The sequence below is a fragment of the Crocodylus siamensis genome, chromosome 1, assembly GCF_052110815.1.
Source record: "Crocodylus siamensis isolate JL-2025a chromosome 1, ASM5211081v1, whole genome shotgun sequence".
In the NCBI taxonomy this organism is placed as follows: Eukaryota; Metazoa; Chordata; order Crocodylia; family Crocodylidae; genus Crocodylus; species Crocodylus siamensis.
Window position 1 is genome coordinate 17,644,811 of NC_143395.1, and position 20,295 is coordinate 17,665,105.

The 20,295-nt window shown below is 45.6% G+C and overlaps 1 protein-coding gene across 2 annotated transcripts in view; it reads right to left on the bottom strand.

The window, feature by feature from the left end:
* Positions 1–20,295, bottom strand: part of GEN1 (GEN1 structure-specific endonuclease) — a 41,375-nt gene that overhangs the window by 15,523 nt on the left and 5,557 nt on the right. Inside the window, exons 2-7 of one of the 2 annotated variants that reach the window (XM_090031829.1) lie at positions 16,792–16,935; positions 15,209–15,348; positions 11,022–11,217; positions 8,817–9,003; positions 3,336–3,512; positions 1,673–1,783 (exon numbers count right to left, since the gene is read on the bottom strand). In XM_090031829.1, the coding sequence (XP_089887955.1) occupies positions 1,673–1,783; positions 3,336–3,512; positions 8,817–9,003; positions 11,022–11,182 (636 nt within the window). In that variant the 5' untranslated portion in view covers positions 11,183–11,217; positions 15,209–15,348; positions 16,792–16,935. The remainder of the gene's footprint in view (positions 1–1,672; positions 1,784–3,335; positions 3,513–8,816; positions 9,004–11,021; positions 11,218–15,208; positions 15,349–16,791; positions 16,936–20,295) is intronic. The other variant, XM_090031828.1, reaches the window with a different exon arrangement.

Below are 20,295 nucleotides of genomic sequence, written 5' to 3' on the forward strand. Positions count from 1 at the left end.
ACATGCTTTTTAAGACAATCCTATTATAACTGGGTCATGGCCAAACTGCATTTAGAACTATGCCATCAACAATAGAGGTGCACTGATACACTGGTCCATATCAGATTGGCACCAATAAAAGGAAAAATAACATTATTAGCTACTGGCTTTGTTTGGCTGATGTGGCCCATAATGTCACCTATAAATGCCACGTGCATGTGCGCAGCCGTAGCATGCATACAGCCAGGAGTGCAGACCAGCAGCTTGAAAAGCAGCGTCCAGCTGGTAAGTCTGTGGAGGGAAGGGGCATGGGAGAGGGCAAGGCTCCTACGGTGAGGGAGGGAGAGGGAGTGGGGCTAGGACTGGGGCAAGTGATGCACAGTGGGGGCAGGACGTGGGACAGAACTGCAGCTCGTCCAGGGAGCGGGTCCCTTCACTGCATGCATCCTGGGGGAGGTATGGGGGGCATGTGCCCCTCAGATCTGTGCACAGGGCAAGGGTGGGTTGCTGCTGCAGGCTCAGGGCCAGGATTGTGTCAGCCTCTCTCACAGCTGGGGCTGTGCTCCGGGCAGGCAGGGGCGTTGCTGGAAAGAGCTGTGTGGGGGAACTACCCCCCTAAAAAAAAATTGCCCTAGCCCCACTCCCAGCGCAACCACCACCATCCCCACCCCCACCTGCCCTGAGTGCAGACCAGGCCCAGTCCCAGCCCCCACCACTGGAAAAGCCTCCAGCCCTGAAAGCACCACAATAATCCACCTTTGCCTCATGCACAGATCAAGGTGGGGACATGCCCCCTTGCCTCCCCCAGCTGGGGTGCACACAGCAGCAGGAGCCATCCCCCTATGCTTTAGAGAACATATGCCAGCTCTCCTACATATCTGCTGAATGTTCCAGATGCCTTCTCAACTTCCGCATTGTGTGCTTATCTTCATACATACCCATTTGTATGAAGATTTATGCTTGTGAAGTATTTTAAAAGTATTTTTATGTTATGAGTTTTGGGTCCTTTTTCAGTTATCTCTCTGTAATTATCAGGGATCCTGATTCTGTGTTTCCCACAGAAACACAGAAAAAAAATGAGGATTTTCCTTTTTAACCAAGAAAAATGAATATTTTTCATTTTAACAGAGAAACGCATGGATTTTCCACTTTTGCAAAAGCTCTCTGTAGGCTGGCAGAATTCCAGTCGGCATGAGGTTGGGGGGAACAGGAGGAGGACGGTCAGGCAAGGGTTGCCATGTGAATGTGTGTGCTCACACATGCACATGGCTGCCAGGCAGCCTGGAGAGCAGCTCCTGTAGGTAGGTCTCGCACATGGGCAGGGGGGATTAAGGCCCCCATAGGGAGGAAGGGGGGAAGGGAGGAATAGAGGGAGAGGGAGTGAGTTGGGCAGGGCTAGGGCTTGGGCTTGAATGCACTACTGAAGGGCCCAGCCAGGGAGCAGGATGAGCCTCCGGGAAGCACAGGAGGGTGAGACTGGCTCCCCACTGCTGCACACACTCCCAGGATGGGAGGGGGAGGGGGAGGAGGGGGCACGTCACAGATTTTTTTTAAATGAGAGAATTTACAGTTTTTAAACAGAGAAAACCATGATCCCTGGTAATCAGTCATGCTCAAGTCTTTCTTTCTATACCATCCAGAAAAATAAACCACTCGCTTATGGTGAACAGTAACTGATCTGCAGCTTCCTTACCTTAGGAAGATAATCACAACCAAGAAGAACTGCTAGTCCAATAAGAGACTCCCTGTCACAACCTAGCTTCTCCTTAATAGAGGACATCGTGTAACAGTCAACATAGGGGTCCTATAAAAAGGAAAAAGATGATAGCTGGTTTTCTAGCTGTAGTTCTGTTTATCCCGGTTCATTGGTATGTTGCTGGCATGGGTTAGTTCTGTCCCATCTTAAACTATGAGTCCATAATCCTTTCTCTTCCTGCAATCCAGCAATTTATTCATTATGCATCTTCCAACTTCTGTAACACATGGGAGAGGGGTGGCCCTATATACAATAGATTCTTAAAAAAATTGACAACCATAATTCATCCCTAGAGCTGCTCTATCTTCTGCCATGAATAAGGCAGTGGCTCTGTAGAAGCAGCATTCAGTTGTTTAACTGGAGATTGTATCATAAGGTGTGTAGACAAGAGGGCAAATCAAGGTTGCATAGGGAGTCTTAATCCCCGAGTTGGGGTCGTCAGCAATGGGCCACAGTGTTCAACCGTTGCCAGAACAGCCCAAACCATTTTTGTCACCAGTACGAAAAGCATGACTGATGCTAACACTATCTATTACTAGGGACTGGACACATCATTCAAGGACTGCTGCTTTTAGAATCCACATTGACCTGATATATCAGGGTTACGGCTGACAGAACTATTTGAAGCTCAAAGTACAAAGAATCAAAACATAATGGGGGGGGGTGTGAAATCAGGGCTGATATGTACCAAAGGCTTTAAACTTTTTGCCCAATAACCTACTTTTCAAGACAGCTGAACAGACAGACACCTGCAAGAAACATCCATTTCAATACCTTGAGTAGCTAATTTTGAAAACAGGGCTCTTAATTAGTCATTTGTATGGAAAGAAAACTAATGGGTAAAAAATGAACAGAGACATATTGTCCTACATGAGTTCTTTTTTAAAAGGTATGAAGTGCTCCTAGCTGTCTCTCTGTTCCGTTAATTCTTTTAACCATTTATGTGTTTTCTTAGCGCAAAACTGAGACTTCTTATACCAAGATACAGTTGAAATACCAACATTTTCTCCATTTGCTAGCTGAACTAAACAAACTAAAAGAAGTCTCTGCATATACTAAAGACATAATGGATTCAAGAGTTGTATTTTATCTTTCCTACCAGTCATAAAAACCTATATTTCTAGTGAATGTAGGTTTCAATTCAAGATCTTAAGTTTATAGTTCGTTTCAGTTCATATATTTGAATACTCCGGGGTAGTCGGATCATTGCTTATTATTTGGACACAGAAGATGTTGTCCCATCAGTATTCAATCTGAGGAGCAAGTCATCATCAACTGTAAATTTGTTTATATTAAAGTGGCATGTGCACTAGTATTTAAACAATAAGACTGATGTTCCCATATGCCTTTATTTTGTCTCAAACAACAAGAGAAGTGATACATTTTTTGCTATTCAATTCAGCTATTTTCCTTGTACATCCAGCACTTGGACACTAATGAATCGAGTTAGACAGGTTATTTTAAGCAAATCCAAAAACTGGAGGATAAAAGAATTATACCTAATCAATTGCTCAAGATCTTCATGGCATTTGCCATTTATTTAATCAGAGAATGAGTATTAGAGGAAGCCTGAAGGAAAAAAAAAATCTAAACATTTTACCTTAGCATTCATAGTAAAGTTGCGATAAACTGTTTGAGCTCCATACAAGAAAACATCACCATCATTAGTGATGCAGCCATCAGCATATCCATTTGCATTCAGGTAAGCACACATGGCCTCTGCTTCACCAGCTGCTTGAACCCAAGGAACTCCTAAACACTCCAACATTTCAAGGCACTAAATCAAAACAAAAATGTCAAGACACAGACACTAAGCTTTCAATGATCCCATTTGTTCTAAATGCTGATCCAATTGAGTATGGCTGTGCATACCTGAAATGGCCATTATTATATAATGCTATTAGCCTAAGAGAGATTTTAAGATGATTAACATGATAAACAAAAATGTGTTTTTGCCTGGAAATCTTATATTTAAAATGAGAATAGGGAAAAATTAGAATCACCAGTACTGAATGGTAACTGGTCATTTCTGCTAGAAAACTGCATAGACCAAATGAACTTTCAGAATACCTTTGAAGATGGGAGGCTGAGGAATTGGCATCCATTACTATTAAGATTAGGCCAGAACTGGCACAGAAGTGGGAAGTGAAAGAGGCATAAGAGGCAGGATAGCTTCTTAAACTTCCATTGTACATCATGTTTTAATGAAGTACCCCATGGTTCCACATCCCCTCCCACTCAGTCGTGTAGGCCGCATCCAGATGTGGGTGGATGTTTGGTTCCCGGAAGACAACTAGTGACGGGGCACCTTGTGCTGCCGCTAGTCTGTAGTATGAATTTTTGCATATTGGTTGATTTTATATATATTAGTTTAAAAGTTTATATTTTAAACTAATATATATAATTGATAATAGTATTGAATAGATAAACCACTATGATTGATAAACCTCTATGACTGTATTAGCTTTATTTTTGTCTTTTATGAACTAAAGCTCAATTTTGTGCTTCTTCCCTGCTTGACGTGAGTAAACGAACTTTGTATGCTCTCTGTACATGAGAGTCTGTGTTAGAGGGTGAATGGTACAAGGATGGGAATTTTTTGCATGAAAACAAAAGAAGAAGATTTAACTGTTTGTGTAAGCAACAAGGCACCGGTGTATGAGTTACCAGACAGCAAACTAATTAATGGATGGCTGAAGAACTTGTCAGTGATCAGGTGCAAAAGGAGATAGTGAGAAGAAGGAATTCTGCATATCCTGCCATTTGATCTACACAATGCCTCAAGGCTGGGATACCAACTCTGATATAGCAACTTTACTGGAATGATCTCAAGTTGAGATAACCAGAACATGGATAAGAAACAACCTCTCATTAAAAACTAAGCATGGAAAAAACTCACTGCTGAACAAAGACTTAAAATCTCTATAAAAATGAGATGCAGCCAAGCCATGTTGGGGAATCAGCTCTCTGCAACCTCCTGGAGCACAGGCACGTCTGTTCACCCTCACTCCCATCACCCTCAAAGAGCCTCGGCTGGCCACCCAGTGCTAATATTGAGCAATGTCTGCTGGTAACTATAACATCTTACTGGAGTGGTTTTGTCTGTCTGTCTGTCTAGGTCTCTTCGTCTGCATACCTGTGTGCATTTGTTTGTATGACTGGTGTGTCTAAGCTTATGCATCTGCTTCATGTAATCAATAAAGGTCTTGCTCTTGATTTGATTAATTGGTAATTTAAAGTAATAAGTTATCCTCAGGGAACATCTGTGCCACCTGCACTTTGGCAGATGGCAAGTTACCCTGGGTGGGGTAGGGGAGGCTGGGGCCTCCAGGAGCTTTACCTGGGGGCCTCCTAGGGCTGGAGCAGTGGCAAGCTTGCTGCATACAGCCTGGCCAGAAGAGAAGCATGGCTGACTGGCCAGGTTCCAGCTCTGGGCGGTGCACACTGCTCCTGTGTGTGCCGCCCCACTCCTTTTCCAGGTGTCAAAAAACAAACAAACCCTGGAGCAGCGCGGAGAACAACTGAATGTGAAGCATGTGGCACCGGGGATGTCTCTGTGGTGCCACGTACTGCACAGCCATGCTCATCTGGACATGGCCATAATGTCTTTGGTAAATACACAGCATTGCTTAAGCAAGAAAAGGATTGAAAGAGTCAAAGTAATGATGTGAGAAAGTTGAATGCATGTGCTACAGTGCAAGTCTAGCTAGCAGGCAGCCCATGCACTGGAGCACCCTTGTGCCCCAGCCAGCCCTGGTCACCATCTACACATGTTTCAGCTCATGCAGTTACACTGGTGTAGGATAGCACTTGTCCTGGACAGTAGTATCCTACAGCAGAGTTAATCAATTTACTGCACCCCAATACACAACGGGGACACAACGGTGGGAGTCTACTACAGACCTCCCACTCAAAGTCCTGAGCTTGACCAGGAGCTCGCCCGGGAACTGGCTGAGGCCACGTGCTCCAGGACCATGGTTGTCATGGATGACTTCAATTACCCGGACATCTTGTGGGAGGATCACTCAGCAAAATCCGAGCAGTCGCAAAGCTTCCTCTCGTGCATGGATGACCTCTACCTGACTCAAGAAGTCTATGGGCCAATGAGAGGCAAAGCACTGCTCAACCTGGTACTGGCTACAGGGGATGACGTAATCAGTGACCTAGCAATCGATGGGAAGCTGGGTGACAGTGACCATGAGCTGATCACCTTCACCATCCGCCGTAAAGCTGGCAAGTCAGTCAGCAACACAGAAGTCCTTGACTTCAGAAAAGCCAACTTTGACAAGCTCAGGAGGCTTGTCAGTCAGGCCCTAAGGGAACATGACCCCAGGAAGAGGGGAATTCAAGAAGGGTGGCTGCTCCTCAAGGGAGCGATTCGCAATTCACAAACTAAGTCTATTCCATCTTGAAGGAAAGGCAGCAAGAGGGCTGGCTCTCCAGCAACCTAGCAGACCTCCTAAGGCTAAAAAGAAAAGCCTACAAAGGATGGAGGATGGGATTCATCTCCAAGGAGGATTATTCTGCACTGGTCCGGTCCTTCAGGGAGCATACCAGGAAAGCCAAAGCTGCAACTGAACTCCAACTAGCTTCGAGCATCAAGGACAACAAAAAGTCCTTTTTCAGATATGTGGGGAGCCAGAGGAAAAGCAAGGGCAACATTGGACCCCTGCTGAACCAGATGGGCAACTGACAACTGACGCCCAGGAAAAAGCCAACCTATTAAATGGGTACTTTGCATCAGTCTTTCATCAGTCCCATGGGAAGCCCATGCCCGCTACAGGACAGGGAGGTCCGGGCAGGGGAGATCCCCTGCCCTCCATAAATACTGACCTCGTGAAGGAACACCTTGAGAAGCTGGACACCTTCAAGTCAGCCGGCCCTGACAATCTGAACCCCAGGGTACTCAAGGAGCTGGCGAACATCATAGCCCAGCCCCTGGCATGGATCTTTGAAAACTCCTGGTGCTCTGGTGTAGTGCCCGAAGACTGGAAGAGGGCCTATGTGGTGCCGATGTTCAAGAAAGGGAGGAAAGTGGATCCGGCTAACTATAGGCCCATTAGCCTGACTTCTATCCTGGGGAAGATCTTAGAAAAGTATATTAAAGAGGCCATCCTTAATGGACTGGCTGATGCCAACATCCTAAGGGATAGCCAGCACGGGTTTGTTGTGGGTAGGTCTTGCTTGACCAATCTCATTTCCTTCTATGACCACGTGACCTATCATCTGGACAAGGGAGAAGAGATTGATGTCATATATCTTGACTTCAAAAAAGCCTTCGATCTGGTATCCCATGATCACCTCTTGGCAAAACTGGCCATTTGTGGCCTTGGCTCCACCACGATCCACTGGCTGGGAAACTGTCTCCGTGGTCGGACCCAGAGGGTTGTCATTGATGGCAGTCATTCATTGTGGTGTCCTGTGACCAGTGGGGTCCCCCAAGGCTCTGTCCTTGGACCCATATTGTTCAACATCTTCATTAATGATGTGGACATTGGAGTCAGGAGTGGACTGGCCAAGTTTGCCAATCACACCAAACTTTGGGGCAAAGCATCCATGTCAGAAGACAGGCGGGTGATCCAGGCTGACCTGGACAAGCTCAACAAATGGGCGGACGAGAACCTGATGGTATTTAACACTGAAAAATGTAAGGTTCTCCTCTTTGGGAAGAAAAACCTGCAGCATCCTTACAGGCTCAGCAGCGCTACGCTGGCTAGCACTACGTAAGAAAGGGATTTGGGGGTCATCATTGACCACAAGATGAACACGAGCCTGCAATTCAATGCTGGGGCTAGTAAAGTGACCAAAACGCTGGCTTGCATCCATAGATGCTTCTCAAGCAAATCCCAGGACGTCATTCTCCCCTTGTACTGGGTCTTGGGGAGGATGCAGCTGGAGTACTGTGTCCAGTTTTGGGCTCCACAATTCAAAAAGGATGTGGAGAAGCTGGAGAGAGTCCAGAGGAGAGCCACGTGCATGATCAGAGGTCAGGAAAACAGGCCTTATGACGACAGGCTGAGAGCCATGGGACTCTTTAGCCTATAATAGCGCAGGCTATGGGGTGATCTGATGGCCACCTATAAGTTTATCAGGGGTGACCACCAGGATCTGGGGAACGTTTGTTCACCAGAGCGCCCCAAGGGATGATGAGGTCAAACGGTCATAAACTACTGCAAGACCGTTTCAGGCTGGACATAAGGAAGTATTTCTTTACTGTCCGAGTCCCCAAGGTCTGGAACAGCCTGCCATCGGAGGTGGTTCAAGCACCTACACTGAACACCTTCAAGAGTAAATTGGATGCTTATCTTGCTGGGATCCTATGACCCCAGCTGACTTTCTGGCCTTTGGGCAGGGGGCTGGACTTGATGATCTTCTGAGGTCCTTTCCAGCCCTAATGTCTATGAAATCTATGAAATACAGCACATGTGCAGATGGTAACACTTTACTACACAGCTAATTAGTCAGCTCCATAGTAAAGCCCACGTGAATATACACCAGAATAGACCAAAATGATTACAGATGAGAAAAGGAACAAAAGTAAATAGAGAATTAGTCAAAGACTAATAATAATAAAATCTCTTTGTATACACCTCTTGGTATGGCGTGACAAAACAACTACCAATGTAATCTTATTCTTATCAACCTAGTTAAAATATATTTCCCCGTCCCCTCAAATGTTGTTAATATGGCTATCATAACTTCTCCCCAGCTGGGAAATAAACTAACACTCAGGTTACAAAGGTGACATAATTTTTGTGAGGATATGTAAAAATAATTCTTGACTGCCATCATTGTACTCAGCACTGTACAGTACACACAAAATACCATATTCCCTGGAATTTTACATGGACCAACACAAACAGTTCATTAGACTTAACAGATTAAATGGCAAAGCCTAACACCCAATCTCAGAGTGGTATAGATTCTCTTCCCTCAGTGTATTATAGAAATACCTCCACAAAGATTTTCAGTGTGTTCAATTTTGTTTAAACACTTTCCCATAATTTATCTAGTTGAGGTTTCTTTCCCTCCATGCCATTCTGCTAATACTATGAATATCAAAATACTCCCAATTACTCACTTCTTTTAAGAATGATTTAAAATAGGATCTCCCTGTTTTTGCTGCTCCAGATTTCTTAGGAGGTCCATAGCGCAGTTCATTCCTCTTACTCATGGTGTCTGCTTTCAGTTTTGGGGCATCCCCCTCCATGACAAACACCAGTTTGATTCCCATTTTAGTTAAGGAAGACACTCGGAAAAATAGGTTCCTGTAATAATTGGAAAAAAGAAACATTTTTACTAAAAAGTTTAGCTATAAATTAAGCCGTAACAACTGAATTGTAAATTCCAAATGGAAACTTTTTGCTAGTCAGTGCTTCAAAATAAAACAAAATTTTAAACTATAACACAAAACGTAAAAACGTATGTATGAACTGGTTATACTTATAAGATACCATAACCTGCATCTCTTCCCACAGTCTCATAACTGCCATTTGTAAAACATACACAGACATACATCCCTTCCCCTTCTTTTGTTGCAAACAACCCAGAAAAACCACAAAGGTAAGAATGCTTTTGACATTATGGATTCCTATTTGAAATCTCTATTTGGTGAATCACGAGTGGGTACTTATACAACTATGGGTATGTGGCATCTTGAAAAGGATTTAATAGCATCCCATGGCACCCTGGTTAAGAATCACTGCTGTAACAGTAATGTTGAGAACAGTCAGAGAGCATACCACTTTTCTTGTAATTTATTTTGCAGACTTTCAAAAGCAGATTTGAAAATTAATTCTACTATTAGAATGACTTGGAAAGATGACCAATTTAAAAATATTTATTATTTATTGTTGATGAGAGATGACCAATGACATCTCAGGCTGCTGACACAAAAAGGTTGAACGTGACCAGTGCCCATGAAGCTTCCCTAAAATGGCTTAGTAATATACTTCAAACCGAACTTCATGAAAGCACTTTGGTGGTGGGAAAAGATCTTATTCAGTCCTTGATCTTGCTACTGAAAGCATGTATGTCAGAATACTGCAAATATACAAAAAATTGATAGGAACACACATCTGCTAAAAAACAAAAAGACAATTCTATTAATTACTAGCTAACTGCTCCTGAGGAATGACTGATTTCGGGGAGTGCTTACATGACCCCTACCCCCCACTCACTCTTTGGGGCTGGCCATGTAAAGACTCCCTCTGCCACCGCCACCTCCAACGCAGGGGCTCCCCTCCCTCTCCCTGTCCATCTCCACCTCGCAGTGGGGCTTCCCCCATGTCTCCTCCCCTCTTCCCTCTCTCCTCCCTACTGGATGTTGTCTGGGCTGGGTGGTGGGGAGAGGGGGAGGGTGCTGCCACTGTGACCCCTCCTTTTCTCCCTTCCCTGCCACCTGGGCCTGCGCAGCATCCCTCCCTCCCTCCTTCCCTCCCCACTGCCTCCCCCTCCCTGCCGGCTGTTTTTGTAGCCTCCTCTAGGCAGGGAGGTGAGGGGAAGCCCTGCTGCTTGGGCAGCTGAGGTATGTTCGCTGCCACCACAAACTTCCCCGGCGGCAGCTCAAACTTGGGTCCGCGCAGCCCGGGGCCCACACAGCTAAACGCTGCCCGCCCTCTCGGTGGCACATGTACAGTTGGCCAAAAGCATTACAGACAGACAGACGGACTAAGTGCTTTATACACAGAGAATTTCCAGTAGCCATTAGGAAGCAATGATTTAGTTATTACCAAGCCAGTAACAAAAATAATTTAATGCAAGGGTATTTATAATTAATTTCTGATCAACCAAAAATGATGTCCCATGTTCAACACTCAAAATGGATCATTTTAGGGATTGGTTAACAAAAAATGCTGAACACCCACAACTACAGCTGAAGTCAGCTGGAACCAGGAGTGCTCAAAAGATCTAAAAATTATCTACAATTTAAATGGGTATTTAAGATCTGAGACCTGGTAAGTATCCAATCACACTTGAAAGCTCAAGTCTAGCTGTCTGCTACTGCATTTGTCTTCTTTTTAATCCTGTTTGCAGAAGTCAGTGCTTTGATAGTATTACCATTTTAATTAGTTCGTTCTTTGAGAAGCATCAGACTAAAAATTAACTAAAAAATACATATATTCATCAAGGTACTCCATAATGCCTCATACAGATTAATGTAAACATGTTCTTGTGAGAGGACCTTGTCTTAACTTGGGGGGGAGTTCATGCTAACACATGAAATCATGCATCAGGAATGAAATCATGCATACAGGAAAAAACACTATATTCAAAGATACTGTACCTAAGATGAGGCTTTGTGACTACGCCAATCATCTTTTTAACAGTCTGTGCCTCACACACCCACAGACTTAAATCAACAGCAATGGTTTTCCCCTTGAGACTGCTTAGGTTGATGGGCTGTTTCACTGGGTCAAGGATCTGCCACAGGTTAGTCACTCCCATGCCTTAATTCTTCGTTTCCAGTGTAAAGGTGTCAGCTATAAAGATTAATCAAAGCAAAATGTTCACAGCTTGTGACGTGAAAAGGAGCTATTTTTGGAAAGCAAAAATTCAATGATTTATTTCATTAAAATTTTATTTTTTATAAGGCAAGCACACAGACAATTAAGCCAACTCATATTTAGCAATTTCAGCTCATAAGTCCTCCATTTAATGGATGGGGTTGTTTGGAGGACGAACTTTTACTACAAACAGTCTATGGTACTTCCTGAAGAACTGTTTTCACTTTCATCTCTACGTACTGTCTTATACCAGGCTTTAACTGATTCTTTGTTGGTTTCTGTTTCTGCATACCAATGCCAATCTATTGCTTTTTCCATAAGAGGTGGCATACATCTTTTTGCTTACTTCTTTACAATTAAATGTAAAAATGATTTTTTTCAAACAAATCCAACTATTTCATGATTTATGAATTTGAATTTATTTTAAGAGTTCAGGTGAAATACATCTCTGTTCAGAGAATTAATACAATGACTGAACCAGGTGCTTTATCATATTAAAAGAAAAGGTTGGCTGTGGCCACTGAATCTTGCACTAAATTTGAGAGGAAAAACAGGATCCATGTAATAAAGCTCCAGACATCTGAATACAGATGAGCAAATGTGCCATCTAATGGCCTCTTAAGGTAAAAGCACCGTCATCAGAGAGGTATTTCTCTATGGGTGTTCATACGCGTGCTCTGGGAATAGAGGGGAGAGGTAGGCACTTTAATTAAAGCCACTTTAACTAAAGTGCCTGGAGCATCTTGTGTATCAGCATCCCTGCGCTTCAAAATGGCAGCAGGGGACGCTTTATTTAAAGTGCCCCTGCTGCCATTTTGAAGCACAGGGATGCTTATACATGAGAAATAGAGGCTGGCTGGAACATGGTAATTACCATGCTCCAGCAGACTCAATTAATCAAGTCTGCTTCAACACACTGTAATTACAGTGCCTTGGAGCAGCCCCCAGGCTTATGTGTAGGCACCCTACGATTCTTCAATACAACCTAGGAGTATATGCCTGAATCTCCGCATAGCTGGCATTTAGCTAACAGACAAATCCCTCCCACTACAAGAATTAAAAGTTGTTCTTACTGTAGATGTTGTACCTGATATTAACTCTCAGTGGTCATATTTATGAACTCAGCCAAAGGCCAGTGTCTTCGGAATTTGCTCCCTCTCAACAATACGACACAACTTAATGGTTCAAAGCAAGTGTAATGCCAATATTTTCAACCTCAGATGTTAAAAGCAAAGAGGATTGAGACCTTAAAAAAACCAATTTAAACACTTATATGTGCCTGACCCCCAGAGCTGAAACCAAAATCCAGATTTATATACCTAGAGGACAGGAAGTAGGACCCAGGAAACTATAGGTCAGTCAGTCTTACCTTGATCCTGGTAAGCTTTTGGAGAGAATTATCCTGTTGCATGTCCAGGAGAGGCCAGCAGGGGAGATTATACTTAGGGGCAACCGACACGGGTTCATTAGAGGCAGGTCGTGTCAGACCAACCTGGTGGCCTTCTATGACCAGGTCACAAAATCCTTAGACACAGGTGTCGTGGTGGACATAGTCTTTCTGGACTTTAGGAAGGCCTTCGACATCATCTCTCACCCCATTCTCATTAAAAAAACTAGGGGACTGTGGTGTCGACACCTACACAGTCAAATGGGTCACTAACGGGCTGGAGGGCCACACCCAGAAAGTGGTGGTGGATGGGTCTTTTTCGACCTGGAGAGATGTGGGCAGTGGGGTCCACCAGGGCTCAGTCCTCAGGCCTGCACTGTTCAACATCTTCATCAGCAACTTGGACGAGGGGGTAAAAAGTACCCTGTTCAAATTCACAGACGAAGCTAAGATGCGGGGGGAAGTGGGCACACTAGAAGGGAGGAATAGGCTGTAATGGGACCTAGACAGGTTACAGGGGTGGGTGGATGAGAACAGGATGGGATTCAACACTGACAAGTGTAAGGAAGAACTAGCAGGCTGGGGAACTCCCTTCTTGTCAGTGCAGAGGCAGAAAAGGATCTTGGAGTCATTATTGATGCCAAAATGAACATGGGCTGACAGTGTGGGGATGCAGTCAGGAAGGCCAACCACACCTTGTCATGCATCCACAGACGCACCTTGAGCAGGTCCAAGGAGGTGTTCCTCCCCCTCTATATGATGATGATCAGGCCGCAGCTGGAGTACTGTGTCCAGTTCTGGGTGCCGCACTTCAAGAGGGATGTGGACAACATGGAGAGGGTCCAGAGGAAGGCCACTTCCATGGTCAGGGGGCAGCAGGGCAGGCCATATGGGGAGAGGCTAAGGGACCTGAACCTGTTCAGCCTCCACAAGAGAAGGCTGAGGGGGGATCTAGTGGCTGTTTACAAACTTGTCAGGGGGGACCAGCAGGCACTGGGGGAGTCCCTGTTCCCCCAAGCACTACCAGGAGTGACTAGAAATAACAGTCACAAGCTGGCAGAGGGTAGATTCAGGGTGGATATCAGGAGGCGGCTAGGATCTGGAACCAACTTCCAAGCAAAGTGGTGCTGGCTCGGCAGCTTGGAGAGCAGCATCTGGCAGTAAGTCTGTTGTGGGGGAAGGGTCAGAGGGAAGGAAGTGGCGTGGGGGAGCAGATCGAGGCCCCCACAGTGATGGAGGGAGTGGGGCTGGGGCAGGAGCTGGCGGGCTGGAGCAGAGCATGGGATAGAGGCACGAGGCGCTCTTCAGGAGGGCAAGGGGGGCAGGGGGGGGAAGCTCCCACAACTGTACACACCCCTGGGGAGGTATGGGGGGGCACGTGCCCCCCAGATCCATGTGAGGGGTGAGGGTGGGTTGCCCTTGTGAACTGGGGCCGGGGATGGTACTGGGCTCTTCCCAGCGTGGGGATTGGACCGGGCTGTGTACAGCAGTGGGAGTTCCCGCCTGAATGAACCGCTTGCAGCTCTGTTCCACTTTCTGCCCCACCACAACTGTACAGCACCTGCCTTTGCCCTAGCCCCACTCCCTCCCTCACCACAGGAGCCTCAATCTGCCTCCACGCCCCTTCCCTCCTCAACAGACTTACCAGCTGGACGCTGCTCTCCAAGCTGCAAGGCTGACTGCATGCATGCTGCAGCTGCGCGCATGCATGTGGCATTTATCAGCAGCATTATTGGCCACATTAGCCAAAAAAAGCTGATTATATCCATTTTCCTTTTATTGGCGCTGATATGATATGAACTGATGTACCAGTGTATCTCTAATTAGAATAGAGAGAGTACTGATGAACTAGCAAAAGGTACAAAATCGCTCAATTACTTTAGAGGCCAGGATTAAAATTCAAAAGAACTTGGATACACTGAAGAACTGAATTATAAACAAGAAATGAAATTCAATGAAAACAGATGCTACTCATAGGTAAGAAAAATCAAATGGACATTTAGAATGAGCAGATAACAGTTTTGGGACTAGCAGTGCTAAGAAGGGGAGGTTTATGGTGGACCACAAACTAAAGATGAGTTAGCAATGCAATATGGTCTTAAAAAAGAACTGCCTTGCATTAACAGAAGCATGGTATTCAAGACTTTACCTAGCATATGTTAAAACCCAACTGGACTAGTGTCAATTTTGCAGCACAATATTTAAATAAGGGGTAGAGAAGATCCAGAAATGAAGAACAAAGGCGAAGGGGGGACTAGAAATCAATCCATATGAGGAGAGACTGAAAAAGCTAGGTATGTTTAGTTTGGAGAAAAGGAGACTTAACACAGGTGGTGTCAAGTGTAAGGCCTTTAGGTTGGATCTGACTTTAGGTGGGTCATCTGTCCACAGGGCTTCTCAAGGACTGAAATTCTTACTTCTGAAGGCCAGATTCAACCTATAGGACTCATCTTCATAGCTCCTGAAACCTCAGCAACGGCAATCCCAGCTATTTTAAAGCAGCTTTGGAACTCAAGGAATTAAAGCCACTTGTCTCTTCCCCACTTTACTCACTAAATAAAAATCAGAGATTTTACTCACCCCTTTGAAAAATTCAGGCAGATGGGAAGGCAGGGTGGAACCATATAGATCACCAATCAGTAGATCACAATCAACTGGTCAATCATGGTACCTCTGACAGTCGATCTCAGTCTCAGTCCATCATCTCATTTTTTTCTAAGCTAAAGTTAGGCATAAATAAAGCTGTGTCCGTGATCACATCCAACCAGACCCTTTCAAACCAATCACATTGCTAGCTAGTCATGAATTGACACCCTCAAGGGACCAGGGGGAGGAACTGTACACACCCAGAGCCCAGCAGCAGCAGCAGAGCCCAGCCCAGCAGCAGCCTACTGTACACAGCCAGGAACACACCACTGTGCACAGAGCAGCACATAGCAGATAAGAGTGTTGGGAGGGGAAAGAGTGGGGCAGATCAAGGCCTCCATGGTGAGGGAGGCAGGGGGGCAGAGGCAGGGGTGAATGGGCCCCAGGGTGGGTGACAGGATGGTCAGAGCCCAGGTGGCTCATCCAGGGGCAAGGAGTGGGGCTTCCCACCAATGTGTGCACCCCAGGGGGGGGCATGTGCCTCCCAGATCCATGTGTGGGGTAGAGGCAGGCTGCACCATGCTTCTGCTGGCCCGGGAGCCTTGCACAACTCCATGTGCCTGATGCATGCTGGCAGGAGGCACATGGCATCCTGCGTGGCTCTGGAGGGAGCTGTAGCACAGTACAGAGTGCAGTAGCAGCCTGCTGCTCCCTGGGTGTTTTCTTCCCTCAGGCCAGCTCACCCCATCTCTGCATCAGGGCTGGCACGTAGGCAGCCTGGGCCTTTCCAGGGATGTGGGGGCGGGGGGAAGGCTCCCCCTGCTAGGTGCACCCTGAGACAGGCATGGGAAACACGTGCCCCCAGATCTGCGCGTTGGGCAGAGGCGGGCTACACGTTGGGCTGTGCACCATGTGGTGCTGCATGTAGTCTTGCACAGAAACTCCATGTGCCTCCCGCCGCCAGGCAGGCAGAGGCACTCGGCCAGTGCACAGTAGGCACATTTTCTTTGAGGTAGGTCTTGGGTTGCATTTTAATTCAAAAAGTGATCTTGAGCTTAAAAAGGCTGGAGACCACTGATATAGACTATTTTGTTTAAAGTTAAAAAGTGCCACCCTGCTTTGCCTTTTGCTCAGTTTCAGTTAAGCACTGAGGCGATGCCAAGCTCCGGTATGCACAGAAGATGGAACTTTCAAGTCAAAAAGGAAAAATGTGATGAGGTTCACAGGTTGCTGAGCAGGGTTTTTTCCATTTTAATTAAAAGTTTTAAATCGATAAGCCGTTTATTTGATCTGCCCCCCTAATCTGCATTACAACATTCAAACAAGTTGCCCAGTCTTCAGAAGTGCAGAGTACACACCATTTCCTTGAAGTCAAGGCTTCTCATTTAACTGTAGCTGCAGTTCACAAGTACCTTTGAAAAAATCAACCAGAAGGCAAGGCCGGGTGGAACTTGTTTAGAGTTAAAAGGTGCCACCTTGCCTCTGCCTTCTGTTCAGTCTCACACTAACACAGTTAGCTACCCCTCTCTACTTTTGAAAAAATCAGGTGATTTCATTTGGCTCCCATCTTTAAATACCTAAAATTGCAAGTATTGTCCAGTCTGTCTGTTGAAAGATTTTTTCCTAGTTTAGTTTGTTGCTGGATATTGATGCTTTTGCTGTTGATTGAAGCATTCTACTAGTAGCTTTTGAAGCCCCAAAACTTGTATTTTCCTGATGTGCTTCAGAATAGAAACAATATAATTTTTTTAACAGATAAATTTGACAAAGGAAAAACTACAATGCAACTAAATTAAAATAGTTCATTTGGCAAGCTGAGCCTTTTGAGAAAAGAAACTTAAGGACCATAAGAGATAATCATCTTAGCAAATCAGATGTCCTTTTAAATGCTTATGAACTCCAGGAGCTAATTAACTGACTGGTATGGAACTGATCACTCACTTTCCAGATGTCCAAGAGGTACAAACATGGCTTATGCATCTCAGAAGTATGGCACTATATGGGGTTTTCAAGCTCCTGAAATTTTGTATGCTAGCAAAAGCACAGCAGAAAATTATGAGTCTAGCTGAGTACATAACTGGAGAGACCCTTTATGTTAGGGTATAAACCTTTCTTTATATAATCAGCAATCCCAAATAAGGAACAGAAAGAAAGAAAAAGGTGATGTAAGGATAAGCTTGTGCTGCAAGAAAATCGAATGCTGTGAACAGCACTGGCATGAAAACGTCAATAAGGAGCAAAGAGATTCTACCACATTTTTGAAAAGAACAGTCAATCTCTCAGTGAGTGACACCCAGCGTTAGCCTCAATGGGATACGGGAAATTAGATCAGAGATGCTCTCTTACTGCATGGAAGTATTCTTTTTCTGCTACCTACTACAATTTCCAATCTATGTCCTTACAAGACAAATAAAAGCCTTGAAGGCTTTACAAAGGAGGAATATTAAAACTGTGCACCAGTTAATTAGGATTTTCAACATTTTGGGTGTTGAATGACAACACTTCACAGAAGTTCAATACCCTTTTGATGTTACCATTTGGTGCCTGTAAATTAGTTTACATTCCCCATATAACTTCCTATAAAGTTTGTGTTAATTGGCTTATTAATATCACGATGGAATGGTACATGACACTTAACGGTGCATAGAGGACATATGCATAAAAAATACTCAACACTAAAAATATGCAAAAAGAGCTGCATTGGCAAAAAAAAAATCAGATGAAAGAAATAAGGGTTTCTGGACAATATCTTTTATTTGATCAACAGAATAGCTGGGAGAAAACATTAGACAAGCTTTCAGGCACAGAGTACTCTTCCTCAGTTCTGGGAAAGGAGTAGATAAAACAATAACTTTTGTTTAAATCCAAAAGGCCACTTAAAGTGGAAGAGGGCCGTAAACATGTAGTCAAGACAGCAAGGTAACTGTAATGAACCATAAAACCATCGCTTATGTTTAAGTTCAGGGTTATTTGGGCCCAGTAGTGTTGTGAATTTTTATGGTCAGACCCATCTTCTGGAGGTATTTTATAGGTTTCCTCCGAGTATAAGGACTAAGAAATAATAAACAGAGAAGATGCTGTATGAAGTATGATTGGGTGCTTATCATTTTTCTGTGACAGTTCATTCTGGATTTAATATTTAACAACATACTGGATTTAAGCAAGTGGCTTAAATGTTTTATCTGTTATTTAGCTCAGCTGTAACTAAGCAACTTTTTCAAACCTGAGGAATAACACTGCAGGCCAGAAAGCTTCCCTCTCATCTTTTTCATCTACACAGTTGGTCAAATAAAGGATATTACCAAAGTACCCCTTTGTCTCTCACATATTTCCTGGACCAGAGGTGCTCAACCTCTGGCCTGTGGGACAAAAGTGGCCTGCAGAGCCATGGGATCTGGTCTGCGGGACTCTACATGGGTCAGGAAATTTGGTGGCAGGGGATCAGTGCCAAGTAATACCGCTACCCACCCCCTTGCCACGAAATTTCCAAGTCCCGTGGGGCCAGACTGCATCCCCTTCCCTCACCCATGAACAGTTGGGTCAGGGTGGGCCACTCCTTAAGCCACTGGTCTCTCTCCTCCCTTTCCCCTGGCCCAAGCGGGAAAAAGGTTCAGCACCACTACCCTAGACCAGTGATTCTCAACCGTTTTTGTACCAGGACCCATCTGTAAATATCAATGGCCAGTCCCAACCCATTAAATAGAAAACGGCCCCCTGGGCCTGCCAGTGCCTCTCACTCCCAACCCACTACCCTCTGGCTCCAACCCCTCAGTGTATGTGGAGCAGGAGGTGAGTACATGGGGTAGGTAAGGCTCTTGAGAGGGCACATGTCCCCCAGATTTGCGTGCCCACAGTGGGCATGGGGCTGCAGCCTGGATGGACTGGCACAGGCAAGAGCCACCTTCACAGCCTAATAGGTGAGACCCAGTGTGGGAGGGCAGAGCAGGTTTGTGAGACTTGTTGCTGCTGCTACCACTGCAACCAGTAGGACCCCTGTGCCAGCTGTGCGCGGAATAACCCATGGGGTGAGAGAGGCCATGCAGCCCTCACCTCCCCCTGCTGCCAGCTGCTCATGCACTGGGCCATGGCCCTACCCTGCCACCATAGCCTGACTGCTGCTTCCCTCAGACTGCCCACGTTGCCTGCCATCCCAACTCTCCTCCAAGGGAGAGGCATGACCTGAGGGGAATTTCAATGGCAGCCAGGCCATGGTCGCAGGGTAGAGCCAGAGCCTGATATATGACCAGCTGGCAATGGAAGGAGGTGAGGGCAGCGCACACGCCCCCCCACCATCCATTACTCCTCATGCTGCTGGCAGCACAGCTGGTGCAGGGGTCCCAGGGACAGCAGCATGTCTTGCTTTGCAGGGCCCTTGGCACAGCTTTATGAGCGCTTTTGGTGCTCAGGCCAGGTGCTGGATGATTGGAAGGTAGCCAATGTGGTCCCCATCTTTAAAAAAGGGAGGAGGGAGGACCTGGGCAACTATAGGTCCATCAGTCTTACCTCAATCCTAGGCAAACTCTTTGAGACGATCATCATGGAGCACATCTGCGATGGGCCAGCCTCAGAGATGATGCTCAAGGGCAACCAGCATGGTTTCATTAGGGGCAGGTCATGTCAGACCAACCTGATTGCCTTTTATGATCAGGTCACAAAAGCCTTGGATGCAGGTGTTGCTGTGGATGTAGTCTTTCTGGACTTCAGCAAGGCCTTTGACACCGCCTCCCACCCCATCCTCATTAAGAAATTGGGTGACTGTGGCACTGATGCCTACACAGTCAGATGGATTGCAGATTGGCTGAAGGGTTGCATTCAGAGGGTGGCGGTGGATGGGTCATATTCAACCTGGGGAGAAGTGGGCAGCGGAGTCCCCCAGGCCTCGGTCCTTGGGCCAGTGCTGTTCAATCTCTTTATCAGCGATTTGGACAACAGGGTGAAAAACACCCTGTTTAAATTCACTGATGATATCTGGGGTGAGGTGAGCATGCTAGTAGGGAGGGAAAGACTGCAGCAAGACTTGGATAGGTTACAGGGGTGGGCTAGCAAGAACAGGATGCATTTCAATACTGACAAGTGCAGGC